This window comes from Rhagoletis pomonella, unplaced genomic scaffold, assembly GCF_013731165.1.
Source record: "Rhagoletis pomonella isolate Grant_MI unplaced genomic scaffold, Rhpom_1.0 Rhpom_scaffold_02015, whole genome shotgun sequence".
Lineage (NCBI taxonomy): Eukaryota > Metazoa > Arthropoda > Insecta > Diptera > Tephritidae > Rhagoletis > Rhagoletis pomonella.
Genome location: NW_023460569.1, coordinates 8,098 through 35,021, shown reverse-complemented (window position 1 = coordinate 35,021; position 26,924 = coordinate 8,098). Strand labels below are relative to the sequence as shown.

The following is a 26,924-nucleotide window of genomic DNA, read 5'->3' as shown; positions in this document are numbered from 1 at the left end:
TATATGATTTATAAAAAGAATTAAAAGCGAAAATGTGAAAAAACGCCGGTTTTTGTGAAAGTATTAGAAAATTTCAGTGCATCTAAAGTTTCTAAAGCGTTGTTTACTTTTACTTGAGAATTGAGTAGCGGTTTCTGGAACGTGCCACATTTGTCCGCTACATCGTGATGTGATAAAAAGAAAAGCGGGCAGCACTCCGCAAGGTTGCAGAAATCTTTCAAAATATGTTCGAAAAATATCTTGATATGGAAGGAACTGCTTTACACTGTCAAGGAAAAAAATTGCCAAAACTCGACGGAATTTTTAGCAACTTCAATCTTGCACTTTATTGTACTAAAATTAAATTTTCTTGGATTCGAATTAAAATGTTTGCAATTTAGGTGAAACCTTGCAGAATATTTTTAATTGTTGTACAAAGTCTGATTCAAAATCTGAGATCTACCACATTTTTTTTTAGTTGTTGTACAAAGTTTGATTCAAATCTGAGATCTACCACATTATTGTTAAATCTACCACATTTTTTTACAGATTCTACCACACAAATTTTTTTTCAAGTCCGATCACTGATGGGACCTTGAAAAATATGCGGTATGATTTTGCACAGGTGTCTCCGCAATTTTCAGCTCGGTGCCGTTAATGTAACCGATACAGAAAGGAAGTTCATCGTATGTCAAATCAAAAATTTTTTACGTCCCGTTTTTTAAGGCCATTTTATATACCGGGTTTGCTATTTTAAATTTTCCTTGAAAACTCCCTGATTTTCGGTATTGTGCCACGATTTTCCTTATTGATGAACTCTCTCCTGATGAACCAAAACGAAATAGAACAACGGCTAACTGTAACTCTATAGGAAACTACTCGCATGCATGCGATTTACTGAATTCCCCATGGTCGCGAATCAATGCTAAAAGATTAGCGAACTGCAATCGATTGACCCTAAGCATTTGGGGGAAACGGTTGTCGTCCAATGATGTTAAAATGTCATTTCGCCATAAAACAGATTTCGGTATAATGCGGTCAATCCCACGGCGGCAAAATGATTTCAGAAAAATATCTTCAAAGAGTTCGTCCAGAGCTTCATCAATAGCTTTGTCATCATCCAAACCTACAAAAGCACAAGTACATCCATATACCACAAATCACAGATACAAAGATTGCGCAATGGTGTGTTCAAATTTGCTTCGTTCTGCGCATCTACGTCACAGTTGACTAGTGAGTTAACAGCTGATTTTTTGCTTTATAGTTTTCCTTGTGTTCGTAAGAAACATTGACAACATTTAAATGGAAAATGTTAATAATTGTGTCAATAGCTTTTAAAATTGGATTTATTACCCTAGATAAAGGTGGTGAGGCTCGTCTTAAGTTCACAAAGTGCTAATGAATGTTTTCAACTGTTTTTGAGAGCGATTTTCTGTGTAGAAACCGTCGCACTAGCAGCACAAGGAATTAGCAATGTAGAGGTATAGAGTCATCAGGATAATCGTGGTATAATAAGTGGAGCGTGGAAAACATGGGTACGTTTGTAATATACATATGTTAATCTTAATATTGCCAGTACCCACGTGTGTGCACTTTTGCTATTGTAGCTTCAGCAGCAGTATAGTAAGATATAATGCGATGAGAAGCCGAAGACTTTAGAGCCATTTCCAAATTCAGTTTGCAGCTTTAGGTATATACGTAGCCATTATTGTACATCATAGTTATGACATCAATACGGGTGGACGTAGCTGGAGTGGCCACTTCGATCAGCAGTTGCTGGGCGCTCCGTTCGGTACCATACATTTGATAAGGCGGAGAGAAATGTTTAGTTATTTGCACAGCGATTTTGGTGTGGGGGCGGAGGGGGAGGCGGCGTTGCCACCCAAACACTTCCTAAACGAAAGGGATGGGCCGCGCTCTATGAAAAGTCACCCTCTCCCCTCAGCTCCCCTCAGCAGGGGGATACACAGTTTGAAACTCTTCCGGCATCTCCACATCACTAAGACTTATCAGGAAAGTGCATTCTTAATGACACAATTTCGAAAGTCAGCAAGTGCTAGTATTGTTTTTGTGTTTGTTTATTTTAATTCATATATACATATACGTCGCCTATTGCTATCAATTAATAACACTTTTGTCTTCTAATCTAGGTGGTTTCCTCGTCCACTGATATTTTCATGATTATGGAATAAGTATGCGAGTAAAAACACCACCGACACTAAGTGCAATGCCGCAGTAGCCTCCCCCATGGAACTACACGATGGACTTTTCGAGGTGGGCGCCGCTCTGATTATACAGCCGGCACGTTTGATATGTAGCTTAGAAAATGCAGTGGTTTAAAAGTAATTAATGAGGATAAAATAGCCTAGTAGTTGTACATTTACATTATTGTTGAGCTAGTCGGTAGGTGGCTATTTAGTTTAGTGCAGCTATTTATTTGTTTTGAATTGCGATGAAAGTTTTTAATACAGTCATTCATATAATGTCGTTTTAGTGAAAGATCGCCCTATCTCGACAACCGGTTCGAAAACACCCTAAATATCTCAGAATTTGGTTGAAGAACGGTTTGCTTAGATAGGGCGCTCTTCAACCAACTTCTGAGATAATTAGGGTGTTTTCGAACCGGTTGCCGAGATAGGGCGATCTTTCACTAAAACGACATTATATGAATGACTATTAAATCTGCATTAAATAGCGTTTTTTCATTGACATATGCCTGCCAGCCATTGGAAGAGAATTTTATCGCCTATCGCCCGGATTTCACTAAGTAACTTCCGCAATAGAAAATGCTGGCAGGGATGTGAATAAAAAACAAAAAAATAAATATGTAAGTGGCCCTATGAATGTGATTCAAACTCTGAATATAATTTATATATTGGAGAAAGATTTGGTTTTTTATTAGAATTCTTATGTAGTTCACTAATGTTTTTCGAAGGTTAGAGAACTATGTTAGAATTCGATTAGAGAATGATTAGAAAAACACAAGACATTAGAATCCAATTAGTTTTCAACGTTAGAATACAATTACTTATCTAACCTTTTGGTCGATATCGAGAACTAAGTCTCCTTTTTGTAGAGTGCTATAATGAGTGTTATTTAATGAGTTTATTCAATCGTCTTATAACCTTCTACCTTAGTGAAACACATTAGAATTCAAATCGTTTTCCAATCATTCTCTAACCTAAATATCTGTTGGGAACTATCGGCCAGTCCTCGTATGCTTCAAGAATACCATGATAAAAATATTTATAAGGTACAACCGCTGAGAGCCAGCTTTAGAAATTCTGACGTTTGCTATCATTTTGAAAATTTCTCTCGCCGTCATTTCATTTGTTGGTTTTCAGTTTTACCTTTAAATATTTGTATCATGAAGAATACAATGCTGTAAATAAATGCCATGAGAAATTGTATATAATCAAAACAAGTGCCTTATCAATAAAAAATAGTTTAAGTTTGGGAATTCAAGTTACTGTTTTATTCAATTTACGCTTTTTACTGTATTGATTTTCTACAATAGACTTATTTTGTGATCGGATTCTGAAATACATTCTAGCTCTAAAAAACAGTTCTTTTACTTTTTGACTACAATTTACATGACTACTTAGGTCTAAGTGTTTCTTAAGATAATCTTTACATATATACAATTCACTGCCATTCACCTCATCAAAAACTGCTAGCAGTGCTTTCATATGCTCCATCAACATATCAGTTGGCTTTGAAAGTCCTCCTTCAGAAACATGATTCACCCAAGTATATGACGAATCAGTTTCTGGATTCATGCAGATTTCCGGATTATCTTTTCCAAGTTTGTGGCAGATGTATCCTGCCAAATTCTCCAAACCGTCGATGTTCAGGACTTCTAAATCTTCACTTTGCTCAGATACATCAGTGGAGTTCATCTCAACTGAGACCCGTTGAAACATGTTACCTAAGAATATATAAACATAAACATATGTATAGATAAACGAAATTACTTATTTTTTAATTCAATGTATCTCAGTTAACCTTTATGTTAATCTAAAGACTACATGTAGTTGTTTCAACTGGAAACAGAATGCTAATATATATATTTTTAACTTCCTTCTTTTAGTATGAGATTTTTAACGACAATATTGTTTGTCAGTGCACACATCGTCGCTACCATGCCAAACTAAAAGTGTGCGATTCGACACTTTGTTAAAGACAGTATTCTCTGCTTCTAAGAAATTCGACGATTTGCCAACTTACTTATTCTAAACGCTTGCGCAAGGTATCAAATAGAAAAAGCATTTTTGCACATTCGATAGTTTGACATGGTAGCGACGTCCTATACAAAACAAGACAAGATATATTAGTATTTTGTAAGTTTATTTACCGGTTAGAGATAAATAATTCCCTTCTAAGTCTGGGGTGTCGTCGACCTCAACGTTCCCTCCTTCAGACAATACACCTTCGTTGTGCCCAAGTATGTATGACCGCAGCCTATATTTAAACTCTTGGCAGTCAGGGTGGTCGTGAAGCCCTCCTTTCGATCTAATAATGCCAAAAAAATTTTCCAAAACATCTTGATTTAGGCGATACGTCAATATGTAGTCGATTTTGTATTTATCCTGTAAATCAGACAAAAGTAATTTCAACGCATTGTTACTTTGAAGGATACCAGAAAATAAAATATTATCGGCCTTTTCGGGAATTCCATGTGAACAAATATTGCCAACATTTATAAAGCAAGACAAAAACAAATTTTTCTCAATTTCTTTTTGTTTTGCCTTATAAATTATAGGAACGATTTATTCACATGGGATTGGCGATAAGACTGAATATAATAAAACAAATAAGAAATACAATTAAATTAAAATTCAAACCAATAACCACTTTGGACAAAAACCTAAGTATTATAATGTAAGTCATATATACATATGTATGTATACCTCTTTGGAATGGTAGCAGAGTATTTTTTCCAACAACTCTCATCGCTGAAACCATCGCGGTCATTTGTTCTAAAAATTATTCTGGGTATTTAAAGCCAAACCATAGGCATGTAGTCGCTCCCTTACTCCTTCTTTGGGCACTCTGACATTCATTATGTCAAACCAGTCATTCGTCTACAAAGTAAATGTTTTAAATGTGTATTTTTAAAAATTAAAATACTCGTTATTACTCACAATTTTAAAAAGTTTAAAGCATTCTTCCCAATTCTCGTCCTCTAATAAGCCCAAACTAGCTGCTCGTGATATGGCTTGAGCAATGGTGTGCGAGAATAATTTTGTAGCTAGCTTAACCTTTTGCCTTTCTGCTCCCGTAACAAGCAAATGCTTTTTTGAAATTTTGTGGGTGATTGACAGATCACTGGAAGTAAACGCAAGAAGTTTTAAAATGATGTCCTTTTTAATTACTTTTCCATTTATGAGGAATCCGTGATCAACAAAATGATTCCTTTGCAGTTTGATTAAATGGGGAACATCAGCGAAAACTACAATTCTGTCCCCTTCATGTGAAAACCTGTAAAAGAAGAAACAAAAGTATTAATATGTATTTTCGGAATTTTAGAACTATGTCTAAATATACCAAGGCTTCTCCATATCCACTTCAAGCTCATTGTATAGTGCTATGTTACTTCCACCCAAGACACTAACAATGGCCACAACATCGTATCCACATTTTTTGACTGTTGATAAAATGTGCCAAAGTATATTTTTTGTCATTTTGCAGTCATACTCATAAAATACAGTCTGCTTCCATTTACGTATTAAACCTGAAAGAAAATAAAGATTGACATTAATTAGATAAAATGCTGGAATTTTAGATATGTACCTCTCAACATTGCAACTTGGACGTAATTAACAGGAGGTAATGTGGCATCAGATGATCTGTCATAGCAGAAAGCCCTTCGCACTTTCATCTCATCAAAACTGAGTACGCAAGTTTTTTGCGCTTGTGTTAACTCAGTTGCTGCCGTCAATAATTTCGTCACGGGCTCTATGATACCTGGAGATATATCAATTTTTTTCGACCACCATTGAAGAGTTCGAACAGCTGGTAAGGGAAAATTATTTCTTTTCAAAAGCTTATATGCTTTTGGACTCGCTGAATACAGCGTAATGGACTTGGCAATGTCCTCCTCTTTCCAGTTCAACCGCTTGTTTCCACTTTTCAATTTTTCAATCTGCCAGTAAGAAACTATGTAGTATTGTGTGTAAAATTATTAATAGAGTAGCGGTACTTACCTGACCTTTAGTGAAAATGCAACCGAGCTTTTCTTCCAAATTTGCACGGTGAAATTCCGAAGTTTTGATACAAATCCTTAGGCGTTTTATCTCTGCCGTCTGCTTAAGGTTATTTTTGTTCAAAGTTGAGATACTCTTCTTTAGTTTTTCTCTACAATGTTCATATAATCATGTACATTACTTAACATTGGTTTCAATTATCCAACTCACATTTTCACTTCCAATTGTTGAATTCTTTCCTCTTTCTCGTCAACGACTTCTTCCAGCATGGGTTGTAGTGCTTCTTCATCATGCTCAGTACGCATTTCTTCAACAAAACTAACTGGATTGTTTAACAGGGTTGATACAAGTTGCTTCCTTGAGCGAGACTCAATTCTTTCCTGACGCTCATCAGTCTTCTTTGAGCCCGTTGATAAAATGGTCGGAAACGCACTGGTTAGCAGCTTTGTAGGATTTCTGGAGCATAAACCTAAAATAATATTTGATATGTTTTATAAAATAAAGTCACTACAATACCGTTTCTCTTCTTACCCATTTCAAACTGCAAATTCCTTTCGAAATCTCCTGGTGAAAAGTGAACTTCACATATGCACGCATTTTTTACATTGATTTTGTCTTCCCGACGACAGAAATGAATCCACTTTTTTGCGAGGACTTTGTCCTTAGGAAAATGGAAAAATCACCATTTATTTTCGCCTTTTTTATTTTGTTATTATCACAACCGTATACTGAGCAACGCATTTAACAAAGCGCGGGCGAATTTCAGGTGTCAACCGTGACGTCATCAAAACAGCTGATTGCAAGCAGACATGCGCATTGCCTAATCTTTTTCTCTATCATTCTTGTCCATATACATAGTTCAAATAAATATAAACTCACACATTTACTTACTTTGCATGATATTAATTTCATCCAATGTATTTTCGCACACAAATTGAATAATTTTATTCTTTTCTGTGTTCCTCGGCATTTTGCGTTTGCGATTCACAAATGTAAACAAGAAACAGCTGATGCTTGTAGCTAGCATAAGTATTTATAACAAGGGGTGCTCACTCTCAATCAGTTACACTTACACAAGATACAAGGAAGAACGAATACCACTACTAAATGCAGTTGGTCCTTTAAGAAACTAAGTAGGATGTTGCTTCATTTCGGATTCTAGGGAAGCATAAACTTCTTTGTGATAACGCATGATGTATAGCTCCTTGAATCTGCAACATACATTAGTTTTATCATGCGTTTTCATTTATACATTAGCAGACCCGGCGAACTTCGTCTCGTCCAAAATAAAATTTTTGTATTGAAACATTTTGGTCTAACATTTTCACCAACAATTCACGTTCATGATTTTCAGTTACGCCTTTATCTTCTAATATTACGGTTTGGTGGCTGTTAGAAGGCATATTTCCATTGCCATCTTAAATAACCTTACAAAACTGTACATGTGAACAAAGAAACGTAATAGTTTCAGAGCGTTTGAAAGGCGCCACGTTCCCTTTTCAAATAGCCCCAATTTTCTTGAAGAGTATGGGATTGATTTCATATATCTCCATACCATTTTCGTGTAATCTACCATGGGAGGTGCCACGGGCCTTTTTTCAATAGCCCCAATTTTTCTTCATGACCACGCGACCGATTTTATATATCTTGTACATACCAAGTATGCAGTATGAAAAATTCGGAGGTGCCACGCCCCTGCACCTGGCGGTATGAAATATACTTTACATCCGATTCCCCTACCTACCATATACACACAAGAAATTTCATAAAGATCGGTCGAGCCGTTTAGGAGGAGTTCGACCACTAACACCGTGACAAGAGATTTTTATATATTAGATAAGCACGATGCGATTTTGCGGGAAATTTTGCCCCTTATTCTAATTACCTTAAACGAGCAATTTTTGTGTATATGTATATGTATCCATAAGTTTCTCGGCAACGGCTCTAACGTAGCCGTTTAAAAAAGACTTTCGAAGTTGTATTTCTTCAAATTGTCAAAAACTTTTTATTTGTCACGGGGAAAATACCGTAAAAATTATTTGTATCGTGCGAATATCTATAGAAATTATCAGGGTTTGAAAAACTGGTAGCACAGCGACAACAGCCAAGCATTTGTTTTCTTATAAATTGTTGTTGCTTTGCTAGCCGGCAATTACAAGTACCTGATAAAGATCTTCCAGAAGCAATGAGCTTAGCCGACGACGCTTTAAAGGAATTTGAAGAAATGCGACAAGATGCAGAAAAAACTTTCATTTGCTTTTCGAACACGTAGAAGAAGTATGCACCAACCTAGGTACATAAATCAAAGTACCGCGATACAGCAGTCGCCAAAAGAATCGCTTTAATGTGAAACCGGAGGCGCCGAGGCAAACTATCGTATTGCTTTTTACATTCCCTTCCTTGATACATATATTGCTCATTTGAAAAGCCGGTTCCTAAACCATAAATTAGTTTTAAATAATTTTAGGGTTTTGTTTCCAAAGTATGATTTTAACGAAAAAAACGGAAGAATTGTTTGCTTTCTATGAAAAAGTAATCGAATGCTCGAAACAAAACTTTCTTCTGGAGGTAAAAATGTGGAAAAAACGAGTTTCACACGAACATTTTCGAAATGCTCTCGAAGCATTACATGTAGCCAATACAACGTCTTTTGGGAAGGTTTTTAAGATCTTACGTATATTGGCACTTTTGCCCGTTCCAATAGCCACACCTGAACGAAGCTTTTCATGCCTGAAAAGAACTAAAACCTACTTGAGAAATACAACATGTCAAGAAAGGCTCAACGGTCTAGCATCTATGAATATTCACAACGATATAAATAAATTTTTCAGTTGACGAAGTTCTAGAAGAATTTTTCAAAAAACCACGAAAAATTTGAAAATTCCTCATTTCATTGATTTATAAGTAAAAAGAAAAATTTAATGTGTTTAAAATTATCATAATGTTTTATAAATAAAGAGAAAAATTGAATATATGATTTTAAAAACTCGTGTTTGAAACTTTATTATGCATACTTTCTTCTAAAGAGCCTTTTTTCTAGACCCATATTAGTGAAATATTATTCTTTGACTTGAGCGGGGGGTTTTAACCCCCCTCCCCCCGTGTATCCGCCACTGGTTTCCCCATAAGTTTAACATTACAATCCAAATGTTTAAAATGTTTTTTTCCTATATATGCAGCTCATCTTACTAAAAAACAATACAATAATTAGCAAGGGTAAATGCGTTTTTTTATGTGAATACAATGTAATATTTCACTTACCTTCCGTTTTATATTCACTATCGCTAAAAGCTTTAATTTCTTTTAAATAATTATATTTTTTTTTTAAGTAATCAATCAATTTTTTACTTTTGGTAAAGAATATGGTAGCTCGATTTCAAAAGAAAATGCCGAAAGCACAGTTTATGTCAATTGGGAGCAATGGCGGCTAAGAAGAAGAAGTGAAACTACCTTTAAGTATTTGTATCATGGACTTTACCATGATACAAAAAAAGAAGGTAGTTTCACTTTTATTTTTTTTTTTTACATAAACTGTGCTTACTGACGTTTCTACTTTTCGTAAATTGTTGAAGTAGCACTGCCACCTAATCAACTAATTATTTTGGAAATTTTAATATTTTTTTAAGGAATTTTTATTTTATTAAATATTTATTAAGTAAGTTGTAACACGCGAGGTAAATATACTTACATGATTGATCGTATTAAAAGAGCTGCGTATTGATTTAAATTGCTATAAATGTAAGGCACACCAAAAATGTAGCATTACACTGGTCTACAAGGGTTTTGCGAATAAGACGGGACCTGGTGTTTCCGAACGGATTTTTCGTGCTGAACACGAATCTGGGGTCCAAAACTTCCCATCACGTCACGTTTTCGAGAAAAAAGGGGTTGAAACCCCTAAAAACAGCGTTTTTGGACATTTTCGAAAAATTGTAGAGCCGAACCCTAACGTGCTACAAACTTTGCATATGTCAAAAATTAAAGGTAAAATTGTGCCCTTTCGAATGAGCCTTATGCCAAGTTGATCGCATGTGCCCTTGGAGCAGGGGGCGTATTTGTGTCTAGGGGTGCAGGAAAAAACAGCGTTTTTGGCCATTTTTGAAAAATTGTAGAGCTGAACCCTGACGTGCTACAAACTTTGTATATGTCAGAAATTAAAGGCTAAATCGTGCCCTTTCGAATGAGCCCTATGCCGAATTAATCGCATGCACCCTTAGATCAGGGGGTGTATTTGTGTCTAGGAGTCCAATTTTTATATCCACCATATTCGACCCGTCATCTTAAATTTTTAAAATCTAACTGCAGATTCGTAATCAGCGACTTTTAATATAGTTAAAACCTTGGCATTATTAATTTTCTATGATCGTTTAAGATTAAATTCTTTCTGTGATCAATTTTTCCTGCACCCCTAAACACAAATATACCCCCTGCTTTAAGGGTGCACGCGATCAATTCGGCATAGGGCTCATTCGAAAGGGCACGGTTTAGCCTTTAATTTCTGATATATGCAAAATTTGTACCACGTCAGGGTTCAGCTCTATAATTTTTCGAAAATGGCCAAAAACGCTGTTTTTTCCTGCACCCCTAGACACAAATACGCCCCCTGCTCCAAGGGCACATGCGATCAACTTGGCATAAGGCTCATTCGAAAGGGCACAATTTTACCTTTAATTTCTGACATATGCAAAGTTTGTAGCACGTTAGGGTTCGGCTCTACAATTTTTCGAAAATGTCCAAAATCGCTGTTTTTAGGGGTTTCAACCCCTTTTTTCTCGAAAACGTGACGTGATGGGACATTTTTGACCCCGGATTCGTGTTCAGCACGAAAAATCCGTTCAGAAACACCAGGTCCCGTCTTATTCGCAGAAAAAAAGTTGAAATTTGTAGACCAGTGTTATCTTTTACATGATATATTATATGCAGTTGGTCCTTTTAGAAACTAAATAGGATGTTGCTGGTATCGCGTTTTGCTCTAATTGGGCGCATCCGTTCCTCCGGTTGAAATCTTTCGCGGAAAAGTGCTTGGAACAAACAAACTATACTTTGGCAACGCATTTTCAGTTACCATACACGCGGATATCTACTTTTCCCGCATATGTGGTACCGCCGGGAGTCAAAAAAAACTGTATGTTAGTTTTTTCGCAATTTCTTTTGTTATTTTTGCAGCTCCTAAATATGCAGCTCATCTTACTAAAAAACAATAACAAAATTAACAACAGTAAATTCATATTTTATGTGAATACAATCTAATGTTTCAATTGCCTTCCGTTTTATACTCACTATCGCTAAAAGCTTTAATTTCTTTTAAATAATTATGTATTTTTTGAAGTAGGAATCAATCACTTTTTTACTTTTGTCAAAGAATATGGTAGCTCGATTTCAAAAGAAAATGCCAAAAGCACAGTTTACGTCAAATGGGAGCAATGGCGGCTAAGAAGAAGTGAAACTACCTTTAAATATTTGTATCATGGACTTTACCATGATACAAAAAAAGAAGGTAGTTTCACTTCGAAATTTTTTGACATAAACTGTGCTTATGACGTTTATACTTTTCGTAAATTGCTCGAGTATCACTGCCACCTCAACAAACTATTGTTTTGCAAATTTTATTATTTTTTAAAGAAATTTTTTATGAATTAAGAAATAACAACGCGCAAGGTAAATTTACTTAATTCATCGTATTAGCATAGCTATTAATAAGTGTGTAGTAATTTAAAATACCTTAAATTACCTTACCGCAACAAAATTTGGCTTTATATTATTATAGATATTATATAGATATTATGACGTTGCTTTATTTTGGATCCTTTTTAGAGGACATATGAACAAAGGAATAGTTTAAAAGTAGCTTATCGTCAATGAAAGCACTATGGAAGCATAAACTTAGTGGGAGGTAAACAAATTTTTAAATTCTTAGAGCTCCTTGTTATAGTTTATAGACAGATAAACTACTCGCTCTACTGCTGCTGGTGCAGCGTTTCGCTTAGATTGGGCACATCCGTCCCGAGGCTGAAAATTTTCAGCCGAAAACTGGTTGGAACAAGCAAACAACACTTTGGCGAAGTTACCGTGGCACGTGGCCATCCCGAAATATGCATAATCATGAAAATGATTGCATAAACAAATAGATTATCTATTACTACGTTTATGCGTAGGCTAATTCACGAATTCGTTTCATGAATTTGGGTTAAAATTGGCTGCATAAACACCAATTCACGAATTCAGTTATTCACGAAAGTTGACCATGAATTCGGCAACATTTCATGAAATCGTGAAGTGCAAGTCCGGCAACGCCACGTTTCATAAACAGCTGTTTACTACGGTTATGATGTTTTTATATTAATAACCATGAGTGGCATAACCAGGATTAAGATTATAAGATAAATTCAAATAGAATAAACTGAAAATATATTAAAACCAATTTAAATAAAATAAGGTTCTTTGCTTGGTACCAACGGCTTTTGCAAATTCAAAAGGAGGCAAAAAAATCACAACCCTACTGGTTACTTCCTCGCCAGTGCGTTGCCACTTTTTCAAATCACTTTATTTCATGAATTCGCGAACTATGCATAAACGGGACCATTTTTGAAATGAAGAATTCATGAATTCTGTCGCATAAACGTAGTATATGTGCATTACGCAATGTAATAGGAGTATTTTAATTGCCTTCCGTTTTATAATTAATCTTAGAAATAAACCACTAAAAGTTCGCTATAAAATGATGCTCAAAATATATTCCTTGAAATAATTTTTTAAATATTTTTTTTTGAAGTAAAAAACCACTTTCTAGTTTCTTCAAAGAATATAGTAGCTTCAATTTAAAAGAAAACATCAAAAGCACAGTTTACGTCAAATGGGAGCAATGGCGGATAAGAAGTGAAACTACCTTTAAATATTTGTATAATGGTATCGTGCATTGTTAGCGCTCGAGAACATTATAAGAAAAGGAACCCAAGCTTCTCGTACTTATTGTTGGCAAACACGGTTGCCACACGACAAAAAATTTTCTAACCAGAACTTACAAACAATGTTACCTAAAAGTTACCAAGTAAAAAACAATATTTTATTATACAGTAAACTGTAAAAACAAACGTAGTTTTTTTGTCACAAATAAGACATTGGTACAATAAATAATTTTATTATAAGAAAACTAAACACATTCATTTTAGTGAGGCCATGAGGACCAGAGGAGCCTATTTACAAAAAAAACCTTAAGTAATATGAGAAAGAAGGATTTAGAAAAAATAAATGCGGTCTTTTACTAAAAAATTCATTGCACCTACGTGATGCTACATATGCCTCGGGCTATTACCGTTTCGATTCTGGTAATGCATTTTAAGGTGCACCTCAACTTTTTTGAAATGTCAGTTAAGCTACTCTAGCGCTCAAAGCCTCATATAATAATTAGATACATTTACATACGTATATAAATACACTTATATTCAATCTCTGTATACGCACCTGTGTTTAAAGATATGCTTTTCATAAAAATGCGCTTTAAGCTCTTGTCTTCTGAACGGGATCTTAGCCTCAGAACAAAAAAATTATTATTTGAAAAATCGACTTGAGTGCATATACTGAAGCGCTAAAGATACCAAATACACCGCACAAACTGACGGAGTTGAGCTGTCAAAAAAGTGTAATACAGCTTTTTCGAAGTTCCAATTTCCTCCTTCCCAATTTTCGGGGAAAACGCTACTCCCTGGGAGTTTATTATTGGAGGATTTCTTTCTCGGGAGAAGCAAATTCCCGGAGAACAAACTCCCAGGGAGTATTCAGAATTCGGCTGATAATAAAAAGTATAGATGATTTTCAATAAAATAATATTAAGATAAGATTTCCAGGCTTCATCTATTGGAATTTAAACCTCTCGACACAAAAACATGTAAATACTGACGCGATAAATATTGAACATGTAGCATTCCCGCGCGATCCCTCACTATTTTGAAATACATCAATGTGGATCACGATCCAAATATCACAATAAATATTGAACGTGTGACAGGCGCCTCACACTGTGATAAAGTAACGAGTAGACTGCACAGCGATAATTTTCTTCGATATGTGGTTAGTTATTTTTGCTTAGCGCTGTGTTGCCTGATCAACGCAATTCTTTCTAGTCGTGTTGTCACCGCTACACACAACCACAGTTCAATCTATCAAATTCATCCAACTGTATTTAGTGTGACTTTATACACGGCAAACTTCCAAAAGTTACTACCAAAATTAAAAAAAAAGTTGCCAAGTTACCAAGCACTCAAAAAGTTACCTATTTTGGCCACAAGTGACCAAATGTGGCAACCGTGGTGGCAAGTAGGGATTCGTATCGCCCATGAAAATTCGATATATCGGTATCGCGATATTCTAAATTCACAATATCCGATACCGATATATCTACTAAAATAATATCGATATATTGAATATCGGAAATATCGAAAACGAAATAGTGAATAAAGATATTTTTTTTGCACACCACGTATATTTGTATTTAAAACGCGAATAAGCATAAATTCAAATAACGAAGTTACTTTGGATAAGATGCACTTTAATGAGTTTGAAAAAATAGTAACCATAGTTCAGCAACTTTGATTTACCCCTCCTCACAAGCATGTAGGGTTGCCAGTTTCTGAAACGGAGAAAGGAGTACATTTCTATTATCGATAGAAAAAAAGCAGCACAGAACTTAAAAAAGGAGTACAATTTTTGTTTTAATTTCTTTGTGCAATTTATTGTTACAAATTACCATTATTTAGGTACAAACAAAAACGGATATCATAGAAATCTTTTTCAAAGCAACAATAAATGTTAAAAATAAATAACTAAATTCTACAAAAGAATTCCAGGCTATTCCTGAATGTATGGCATTTTTTTTATAATTTAAAATCTTTCTGATTTTTATACCCGAGCGCCCTGCACCTACCTGCCTACGACCATGCTTACACCTTTTCACTCTCACACTTAACTTTACTTACTAAGTAGTGTTTGCCACAATATGATTGGCAAAGTACAGGGCGTAAAATAATAACTGTCGCAAAGGTTTTTCGAAAAATAAAAGAGTCCTTTAAAGATTTTGCGAAAAAAGGTATTTTTTGCTAATTTTATAAATAGTTTACTTTAATTTTATTAATTAGTTTTAAAACTTTAAGGGCCGGTTACTCAATATCTGGTTAACACTAATCTGCGGTTAAACATCGTTATCGACGTCTTCGACTCCATGCATACAACAGGTAGTCGGTAACGTCGATAACGATGTTTAACCGGAGATTAGTGTTAACCAGACATTGAGTACCCGGCCCTGATCCTTATTTCCATTTGCCAGCTTTGGGAGATAAGTACATGCTTTTTTCAGGTGTATTTTTCCTTAGATTTTGTTTAAAAAAAAAAAAGAAAACTGTATAGGTATAGGATTGGTCGAATGAATGACCTCCTAGTCACCAGTTCCGAGTCTTTTCGATTGCTGAGTATGAGGCCTTATGTTGGACAAAAGCCGGAGTATAAAGGAGCCAAATGGAGGAAATTAGCCTATGGTTACAGAAGATATCGTCACTACACACGAATAAAGGCGCGCTAGTGTTTTGACGGCGAAAAAAGGTGCGTAAAAAAATTTTGCGAAAAAAGATGCTTATGAAAAACTTCGGCGAAGTATGTTAAGAGTCTTTGACGCTGAAGTTGTTTTATGCGTCTTTTTTCGCCGTCATTTTTTGAGCTCGCGCCTTTATTCGTGTCTAGTGACGATATGAAATAAAGTAACCGACGAAGACTTGTGTGCCGCTTGAGCTTTTCTCTCAAAGTGTTTACCGCTGGTAAACGCAAATGAAGGTTAAAATTTAAAAACTTATTAATAAAATTTAAGTAAAACCTGTGGATAATTAACAATAAACTACTTTTTTCGCAAAATCTATAAAGTTCCCTTTTATTTTTCAATAAAACCTGAGCAACAGTCATTATTTTACGCCCTGCATATGATAAAATATTAATAGCTAGAAAAAGGAGTACAAAAGAAGTACAAAACTAAGAAAGGAGTACATTTCCAGATATGTTTTTTGGGAGTACAAGGGAGAACATAACAATAAAAAGGAGTACGTTTACTCCCAAAAGCAGTACGTCTGGCAACCCTACAAGCATGTTTAATACTTTCAAAGAGACACACCTTTTCATATGTACATATGTATTTCTAAATTTGAAGTACAAATGGTACCGTTCAATGGGGTTTCCAGATGATCTCAAAAAACATAATTTTTGTTTTTTTCATGATCAATTGAATCTGCTAAAGCCTAAAATGCCATACAGCAGCTCTGGTTTGTCTTGGTTAGCTGATATGTTCAACATATCGGTTAATTTATATCGATATCAGGTGTTGCGATACGATATCGATACAATATTTTGTTTCGATATTTGAAATTTCGGAAACTTTTCTCTACGTTCTCTAGGCTTCTGAACTGAAAATAAAATTGAGTACATAGTTGGCAAATGTGTTAGTTCTCGCAAAACAGCTTTTGCCATAGTAACCATGAAGAACAAAAATTCATAAAAATATCAAAACTTCTCAAATCAGTTTGCATTTCTTAAGAAATAAATGCTCGTAAATTTATATCTTCAAGAAAATCTACAGCGGAGGCAAAATACTTCTTGCATAATAATAATATTAGCTAACCACCCAACAAGCGCAGCAGTTGGATGGCATTTTAGGCTTTAGCAGATTCAATTGATCATGAAAAAAACAAAAATTATGTTTTTTGAGGTCATCTGGAAACCCCATTGAACGGTGCCATTTGTACTTCACATTTAGAAATACATATGTACATATGAAAAGGTGTGCCTCTTTGAAAGTACAGTGAAACCCGCTTAAGTACCTAACCAACATTTGTGGGCACCGTGAATTTTTTAATATAATCTGAAGCAAGTCCCTCTCTTAAGTACCTCCCCGCTTATTTACCCAACCCGCCTAAGTACCTCAATTTTTCGTGCCCCATTTACAATTTTACTTATAATTTTCCCCTTTTAAGTGCTCTTTTAAGATTCCTTAAAATATTTACGTATTTTGAAATTCAGTAGCAGCGCTACCCAACTTCGTTAATAACATTCTAAAAAATCGACGGTAACTTTTATCCACTTGAAACTTGCACATTATTACACTAAAATTGAATGGCCTATAAAACTGTATACTCAAAAAACACTTCTGAGAAAAAAAGTTTGAAATTATGATGCATTTTTTTTTAAGTATTCTACAAAATCTTAAGCTTAGGTTTATATAGTATTTGTTAGGGAATGAGCTGTATTTTAATTGATTGAAAAATCTTAAAAATTAGTAAATAAACATAGGTGGCAACAACATCATTTTGAATTTGGTACAAAATGATGTGTCCAACTTTGACTTTTTAAACAATTTAATTCTAGTAAAAATTATATACATACCATTGCACTAAATATATTTTTTTTAAGTTTTTCTTTGCTTGTTTATGTATTTAAATAATGCTACGCTTTTGGTTTTAAACTATGTATACTTCATTTAATGTAGTTATTCAAGTATTTATGTAAGTTAACAAGAAGACGTAACTACATCAGTAATTATGTTCACTTAAGTACCCGCATCGAGGTACTTAAGCGGGTTCTTTTAAATGCCCAACCCGCCTAAGTACCTCAAAAAGCTGACATTTTTCGCAAGGTACTTAAGCGGGTTTTACTGTACTAAACATGCTTGTGAGGAGGGTTAAATCAAAGTTGCTGAACTATGGTTAAAATTTTTTCAAACTCATTAAAGTGCATCTTATCCAGAGTAACTTCGTTATATGAATTTATGCTTATTCGCCTTTTAATTACAAATATACGTGGTGCGCAAAAAAAATATCTTTTTTAACCATTTCGTTTTCGATATTTCCGATATACAATATATCGATATTATTTTAGTAGATATATCGGTATCGGATATTGTGAATTTAGAATATCGCGATACCGATGTATCGAATTTTCATGGGCGATACGCATCCCTAATGGCTACTATGCCAAAAGTTGTTTTGTGAGAACTAACACATTTTCCAACTATGTACTCAATTTTATTTTCAGCTCAGAACGTAGAGAACGTAGAGAAAAGTTTCCGATATTTCAAATATCGAAACAAAATATTGTATCGATATCGTATTGCAACACCTGATATCGATATAAATTAACCGATATGTTGAACAGCGATATTGATATATTGTATATCGTATCGGTATCGCGCATTCCTAGTGGCAATGGTTCGATTCACTAACTTTTAACAATACGACTTATCGAGTTGTAAGCTAACAATTTTCGTTGTTTGCAGTAACGATTATGCGATTCACTAACTGTGCTGCCGCTATTGGGCACAAATCCATTGCATATGCCAAAGCGCTCGTGTGAGCTCAAAGTTCACGGGCATTTTATGTGGGAGAAAATGCGCAACACCCTCCACAAAAACATTCTAAAAAATCAACGGTAACTTTTAGCGACTTGAAACTTGCACTTTATTAAACTAAAATTGAATGGGCTACAAAACTGCATACCCGAAAATCGTATAAAGGTTCTCAATAAAAAGTTATAAAGCTTGGAGTAAATTTTTTTAAGTTTGATAAATTTTTGTGAATTTTATGCAAGCTTTGAAACTTTTATTTATATGGTTTCTGTTGAGATATAGTAGATGGAACTACTAAAAATAAAATTATTTAAAATAATAAATAAAAGTAGCAAGCGCCATAATTTTGAATTTTGTTGCCGTATTTTACACGCAGCTGTAAATAAAAAGTTTACAAAAAACATTTAACATGAAAGAGATTGTTAATATTAAAAAAAATCACTGTATGCACGTTTTGAACATATTTATTTTGAGGACTGATTTTATTACGCTAGTGTCATAATGATTAATAAAGAAATTTTTTAATATTAACATACATATATGATATTTATATTTTTAATAAACGATGTACACGTATTAAATTGAAAACTTTAATTACTCAATTCCTTTAAATTCAAGGCATATTCAGTTCCTGGAAGATTAAAAAAAGAGACTTATCACCTTTTAACTTCCAGTTTTCTATATTTGTTTACGCCCTATTGGAAAATTATAACCGGAACACATATAGACAAGTTGTAACAAACTATTTTTGAAGTGAAACTTCTTAGGGGGCGATATCGCAAAAATGGAGAGTGAAATTTTTAAAACTGAAAACTTTACATGAGTGAGAAGGAAGATATAGGTATTATAGGGAAGGGGAAAAAAGAAATAAAACGACGCATGACGGTTACGAGTACCTACATATGTATATATGTATGTTTGAATGCACGTATGTATATATACATATATATGTATGTATGAACGAACTCATTGCGCATTTCAGCTCTGCCGCTGCGAAGCAATATATGTATAAATGATGCAAGCGTGCTTCGCATAACTACATCCATTCGTACATATGTACATATGTTTGTATGGATATATTTATGATGAAGCAAACGGACTTCGTCGATGTGCTGATGGGCATATGTATGTACTTATGGACAGCAATGTTTTCATGTATGTACATATGTTTGAATGGTTGTATATATATTTGGATGTATGTACATATGCCTGTGTATATACATATGTTTGTGTACATGTATATATGCACATATGTACAAACGAACACAAATCTAATAAGCTGCTCGTTGATACAAATGCGAACTGTACTGACTGTCAAAAATTATGTATTTGTTGTACATTTGTTCAAGTTTGTCATTGTGCGTGTAATTATACCTTTCATGAGCATGAAATGGTATTATAACTTTGGTCCGATGTGTGTCAGTACCAGAACAAAAAGAGATAGACCCATGAAAATGTATACTTATATGATCAGAACGTCGAGCTGAGTTGATTTAGCCATGTCCGTCTGTCCGTCTGTCCGTCTGTCTGTCTGTTTGTATGCAATCTAGTCTCTCAGTTTTCGAGATATCCGGATCAAATTTGGTAGGTGGGTGTATTTTTATAATGTATTAATCATTTGTCGGAACCGGAAGAATCGGACCACTATAACATATAGCTCCCATACAACTGATTGTTCAGATATGAGATTTTTCATTATAACTTCTCCATTTATGCAGCTACGAACATGAAAGTTTGCAATACTTGCACCCATTATCAACAGAATACTTACAGTGAAAATTACAAAGATCGGGTCACTATAACCTATAGCTCCCATACAACTGATTGTTCAGATATAAAATTTTGCGTTATAACTCATCCATTTATATAGTTAGGAACATGAAATTCCGCACTGTTTTCAATAATTATCAACAAAAAACTTACAGTGAAAATTAAAAAGATCGGGTAACTATAACCTATAGCTCCCATACAACTGATTGTTCAGATATGAGATTTTTCGTTATAATTCATCCATTTATGTAGCTAGGACCATGAAATTTCGCGCTGTTTTCACTCATTATCAACAGAAGACTTACAGCGAAAATAACAAAGATCGGGTCACTATAACCTGCAGCCCCCATACAACTGATTGTTCAGATATGAGGTCTTTTATCATAACTCCTCCATTTATGCAGCTAGGAACATGAAATTTCGCACTATTTTTACTCATTATTAACAGAATACTTACAGTGGAAATAACAAGGATCGGATGACTACAACATATATCTTCCATACATCTGATTGTTCAGATATGGGATTTTACTGTAAAACTCCTTTATTTGAACAGCTAAAACCGATAAATTTCGTAAGATATTTTATAAATAATAATACAAAGTCTACTGAGAAAATCGTGAAAATCTATGCTGTATAAGCTTTATCTCCTATAGCACTGATTGTTAAGATACCAGTTTTTGCCATATATCTCCTTTATGTACGAAACTAAACCCAATAAATTGTGTTACCGGTTTACATACCGATCACATAGCGGTGAAAATTACTTAGATTGGTGTCATATGAAGTATATCTTCCATACCTATGATTGTGTAGATGCGATTTTTTATATAAGTATGTAACTCCTCTATCGATGTATGCAGATGTATTCAAAAGCAGTAATCTGTCAAAGTAAAATTTGCAGATGTTCATGAAAGGTATGAAGCCTTCGGCATAGCCGAAGACAGCGCTGCTCTTACTTGTTTTCTAGGGTAGTTTTGTGCTCTTGCTATCTTCTTGTATTAACTCGTCCTTCTTTGGTACACTCTGATGAACATATGTGAGGATGATAGCAAGGCCAACTTAGGAATTTATGTCTTGGTTGTATGAAAGATCAAAAAATGCGGATTTTCTGGCAAGTTGTACAAACTCATTTAATTTGCGTTTATTTTGTACACTAACAGGTCTATTCTGCACGTCACAGAAGATTTTGTAACCGGAAAATTGTATTACCAAAAAATGTTACCAGTTCTTGTCACCGCGATTCTAGGTACGTTGGTAATGCAGTTAAAATATTCAGCAATTCAGCTATGAAGAATTGTGCAAATCCTGGCATTGCATATTTCACGGGGCAATAATTTGTTACCAGCTTATGAGATGGTAACAAAATTTACCGGTTACAGAATGCGAAAAGGGTTTACAAATTGACAGGAACTTTATTTACCGGTTACAAACTTTTTATTACCAGCGCAGAATAGACCTGTAAATAACCGAAAATGTATAACTCAGCCGAAATAGGTACGTGCTTTCGTTGAATTTTATAAATGTAAGCCGAAACTATGAAATTGTAAAAATAAGATTTTACAATGAGACTGCTCGCAATTTGCAATGTTTGTGAGCAAAACGTCCAACTTGATTGCGGATTGATTTGAACCAACGTTTTCGGCTTGCATTATGTCAAAAGCATGTGTTTGTTGTAACTCATTCTGTCATTTACTACCATTATGCGTAGACCAATTCATGAAATCATTTCATGCGTTTGAGTAGAAACTGAATGAATGAACACCATTTCATGATTTCAATTAATGCGAAATAGAGTTTATGCACTTAGTTTTTGCTCAGATCGATGAAATGATTTTATGAATTGGAGTACGCATACATGTGATACTTATGCTTTTCATTTATAAGGTAATTTTATGTTTTTATACTCTTGCTACCACATGAATATATGAATTCGTGATAAGAATATATAGAATTCGCCTTGGAAGATAGAAAGCGAGTAAGAATAAATGCCGAACAAAGGAACTTGTCTTCTTTCAATTTAAATAAATGCATTTTGCAAACAAAAGTGCGTATGTTTCTTAGTGCCTTGGTAATGGCGAATTCGTAAGGATTTATGTATGCATTATAAACATTTTCATTTATTTGTTAAACATACAATTACTTCCATTACAACCCGGTCCTATGGATGCTAGAAGCGCGAATTCATGTAAGGTGGTTTTACTGGAAAATGAATAAATAAATTATATGTATACCAGAAAATTAATAAGATGAAATGAAATTATAGTTTGATTTCTGACCAAACCTATGTATGCAACTCAATCGCCTAATGGTTTGCCGAACCGTAAACATATGTTTACACATCCAATTTCGTGAGTAGGTACCTGGTACTCACACCTTTTTTAAGAAGTTAATTAATTGTTAAAATTGTCGTTTAGCTGACTTAACAATAACAAGAGTTGTTAAAATCGCGTAGTGAATCGCACCACTGATCATGACAAACTATTACATTTATTTGACAATATTTGAGATCGATTTTAAGCAACTTGTGGCAATGCCCATAAACTCATTCGTAACTAAAATAAAAATATCGATGCTAATGTTCAAAAACTTCTTAGAATGAAAACTGCGCATTTACTTTTGCCGCTGAAGGATAGCGATTAACAATGACTGGTGTACCGCTACACAAATATTTTTGTTTTGAGTGATCAGCGTATTCATTCTGTTGAACTTGCGCTTTTGGTAGTGTATGGATGTGGCAGTTCACATAGATACACCTAAAAAATTCTGATTGCTGTTTGGAATTTTTAGAAAAGAAAAAGTAAATCAAAATTGTTGAAGTGATATTCCTTTAATGTGTAACAATGAATGGATTTTTTCTCAATTCATGTGACCTTTGACCTTGAATAAATTTTTTTGCAGACGTGGGATCGATGGGGACTTTTGACGTTTCATTGATAATGGTGTTCGCAACACTCGTACCAATTTTCAGCTTTATGGGAATTATAATAAGCTTACCCCTATTTTTTGAGCGAATTTGAATGGGCAAATCATAAATGTGTGTGGAAACTTTTTGTATGTATCTTTACTTCAGTGCGCATAACTTCTGCATTTATTATTGTTATTTATTATTATTGTATTTATGCAAGAATCGAAAAGTTAAAAGTTTCTATCATGTTGATATTTTTACCGAAAGCAACTTTGTTTTTAATTTTTTTTTATTATCAAAAATTTTCGATTAATCAATGATTACCTCTTAAACTAATCCGATTTGAAAATATCGTTTACGTAGAGGATAGTCAATTTAATAAGCTTCACCACTGTGGAAAGAAAGTTGAGATTCGTGAGTTAAGTGAGTGCACTTTTTCAAAAACTATTATATTTTATTATTTTTTGACTACATATTCAGATTCATTGGAAAATTGGTCATAAGAAGAAGATGGTGTAGTGTCACAGGTCGGATTTCTTGTAAATTACCTTATTCGTACGATCACTAGTTAATGACAAAATGTATTGTTTTTACATTGCTCAAAGTACCTAACATCATTCAAGTGGTACATTTCGTCAAGAAAAGGATACAGGTGAGTCTTCCGTTCTTTAAATAAAAATGTTTGCATGTTCTCTCGAGACTCGAACTCAACTTTACACGCAGGAAAATTTATGAGAAATATTACTGACTTTTATCGAAAATGGTCCCTTAATTTATGGCAAAACGTCTTCATGCGGATAAAATTTGAGTTATTAAATTAAAATTAATGTTAAAGTTTAAGTTATAGTAGAAAATGGTCGAATACTTTTCTGCGTGTATGAGTGAACAACCAAATGAGTATTATTGCAATTATTCACAACGTCCTTAAGTTTTCTTTGTAATCGGAGAAATTATTGTACTAGAACTGATCAATCTTCACGACGACTTAAATTGAGCACCCTTGAGTATCAAATGACTTGTTCGATTCAAGCTCGAAAAACTGTGCATGCGTTCTTTGCGGAAGTTTATTCGCACCTTTCCCTCATATTAAATAAAATTTCATGCATGGACATAAGCAAAGAGGCCATTGGAATCCTTACCCATACATATCGCGACAAAGCACTCGATACTTTCGTGAGTGGATTATCAGGCGATTTATCTAAGCTTCTCGGTATGAAGGAACCTGCCGACCTAACTGAAGCCTTGCATTAATGCATTAAGCAGGAGAACCAAAACTTCAGGACAGTGCACGCAAACAATCAATGTAGTTTACCTAGAAAACCCAACATCATTTGGAATGCATTTGCAGCAAAAAACCTGCACTTCCTCTAAGAAACCTTTCATACCTTAATCAACTCTTCTGTCCACAGATTGCACATAACCCCAACCGCTTCATCCTATCAAATGATTTCCCCAACAACTCCAATATCCACCACTTCAATACCAACAACCCCAATACTAACAACTCCAGGTATAAAATACGATACACACGGAAATTAATATAAAATAATGAAAAAAATATATATTTTTTTAAAACCAAGCTTTTATTTAACATGTGCAATCAAAGGAATACAATAAAGTAGTGTAACAAAAAATTTTCAGCATGAAAATTTTGTCAAAACTATTAGACTGAAAATAAAAATTTTGCAGATATATGTATATGCATTAAGAAGTTTATTAATATAAAAGTCTCATCAGCTTGAGTGAACTTCAGCTACTAACTAACTATTACCATAAGAAAGAAAAAAGAATTAATACATAAGTGAAAGTGTACAACAGCTATTCGTGTTGCCAGATTATTTCAACATTTCCTCTCCACACGAATATCTGTTTTACAATCTTAGAAAAATTATAAATCAAGAAAGACCCATTTCTTTTACAAATTTAGAGTGTTTATCCTTTGATAAGTTTTTGGTGAGTACGTCTGCAACCATGTCCTTAGTTGCTACATAAGCTAGTTCAACTATCCCCTTATATATTTCATCACGCAGGTGATGATAGCGAATATCTATATGTTTAGTACGCGATCGGTAAACTTCATTTTTCTCTAGTTGCTGAGTACCCAAGTTGTGGCATTTTATCAATATAGGCTTATTTGTCGCATATTTACTAATTTCCTCTAAAAGGCGCTTGAGAAAAATACCTTCTTTTACTGCTGTAGATAATGCATAGTACTCAGCTTCAGTTTTACTCATGCCACCGCAGTCTGCTTCTTACTCTCCCACGATATTGCGCTGCCGCCCATTAAAAACACGAACCCAGAATACGATTTTCTATCTTTGATGTCGCCACCCCAGTCTGCGTCAGTATATCCTTCTACTGGTTTCACGTCGCCATCATATCGTAGCTTTAAATTCATTATTTTTTCCAAGTAGCGTAATACATGTTTTGCACCAACTTCATGCTTACGTGTTGGGTTGGAATTATTTTGTGCCAATTTACTCACGGAATGCTGTATATCGGGGCGTGTAGATATTGCTAAATATAATAGCTCGCCAATCAACTGTTGGTATGCCGTCTGGTCGATCTTTACATCGGATTCATCAACGTCGGTCACCTTATATCCTGGATCCAAAGGCGTTGATACAGAACGACAGTTAAACATGTCATATTGTTCCAGTAGACTGCGTATATATTTGGATTGACATACTGTTATCGCACCAGTACTTCCACATCTTTCGATCTCCCAGCCAAGTAAATACGAAATTGGCCCTTTGTCGACAAGTTTAAACTCCTTTGCCAGTCCGGCCTTAAATAAGCTGATGTCTTCTAAGCTTTGGATACCTACAAGTAAATCGTCTACATAAACTTGCAACGAAACATAACTTGCCTGCAATATTTCGTATGTATAGGCACTGCTCGTTCTTGCACGCATTAAGAGTGAAATTCCATTCACGTCAAGACTGCTTAATCCCGTAGATTGCTTTATATGGTAGACAGACGGAGAAAATTAATTTGAATTAATAAGCATAAATGCAAATTAAAATTTTACCCTTACAGACGGCGAATAAACCAGCCGCAAGGTCGTGGGTTCGAGTCCCACGACCAGTATACTTTTTTATTTCCTTTTCATTATTTTTTTTTTAGGTTCTATATTTTTTTTACGTTACTTTCAGTTAGTTGTTGTTGAATTTTTAACAAAATTCATCTCTAAAAATTAAAATTAACTAATAGTAAAATAAGAAATGTGTTATAAAATAAAGCAAATGAAAATAAAATAAAGTAAAATTAAGTATATAAATAAAATAAAATAAAAAATATAAAATAAATAATAAAAACAAAAAATTTTTCGCAATCGCTCCAACCGAGTATCGAACTTGGCAGCTACAGGCTTGTAGCTCGCAACTCTCACCACTCGGCTACCGCGTACGCGAAACTCGACTGCTTCGTTTGCTTACTTGTACAAAAGACAACAACTGGCCCTTTTTACCAGTGTTGTCATCGAAAATTCCCCGGATCCGAGTTAATTCCCAAAAATTTTCTTGCATTTGTTCGGCTGCTTATGCTCATTTTAAAGAGGAAAATGCATGAGTTAAATCAAATTAATGCTGGTTATGCAAATAATCGAGCCCGTTTGTCTACCGTATTATGTAGCCGCAAAACTCGATCTGGGTATTTTTCATCTACGAAGCCTTCAGGTTGTTGCAGT

At 34.5% G+C, this 26,924-nt stretch overlaps 1 protein-coding gene across 1 annotated transcript; it reads right to left on the bottom strand.

Moving 5' to 3' along the window:
• Nucleotides 1-3,391: 3,391 nt before the first annotated feature.
• Nucleotides 3,392-4,451, bottom strand: LOC118752970. Its single transcript, XM_036487815.1, has 2 exons — nt 4,334-4,451; nt 3,392-3,907 (listed from the first exon to the last, which is right to left on the bottom strand). The coding sequence occupies exon 2, from the start codon at nt 3,900-3,902 to the stop codon at nt 3,441-3,443; it is 462 nt and encodes a 153-aa protein (XP_036343708.1). The 5' UTR covers nt 3,903-3,907; nt 4,334-4,451; the 3' UTR covers nt 3,392-3,440.
• Nucleotides 4,452-26,924: the final 22,473 nt, after the last annotated feature.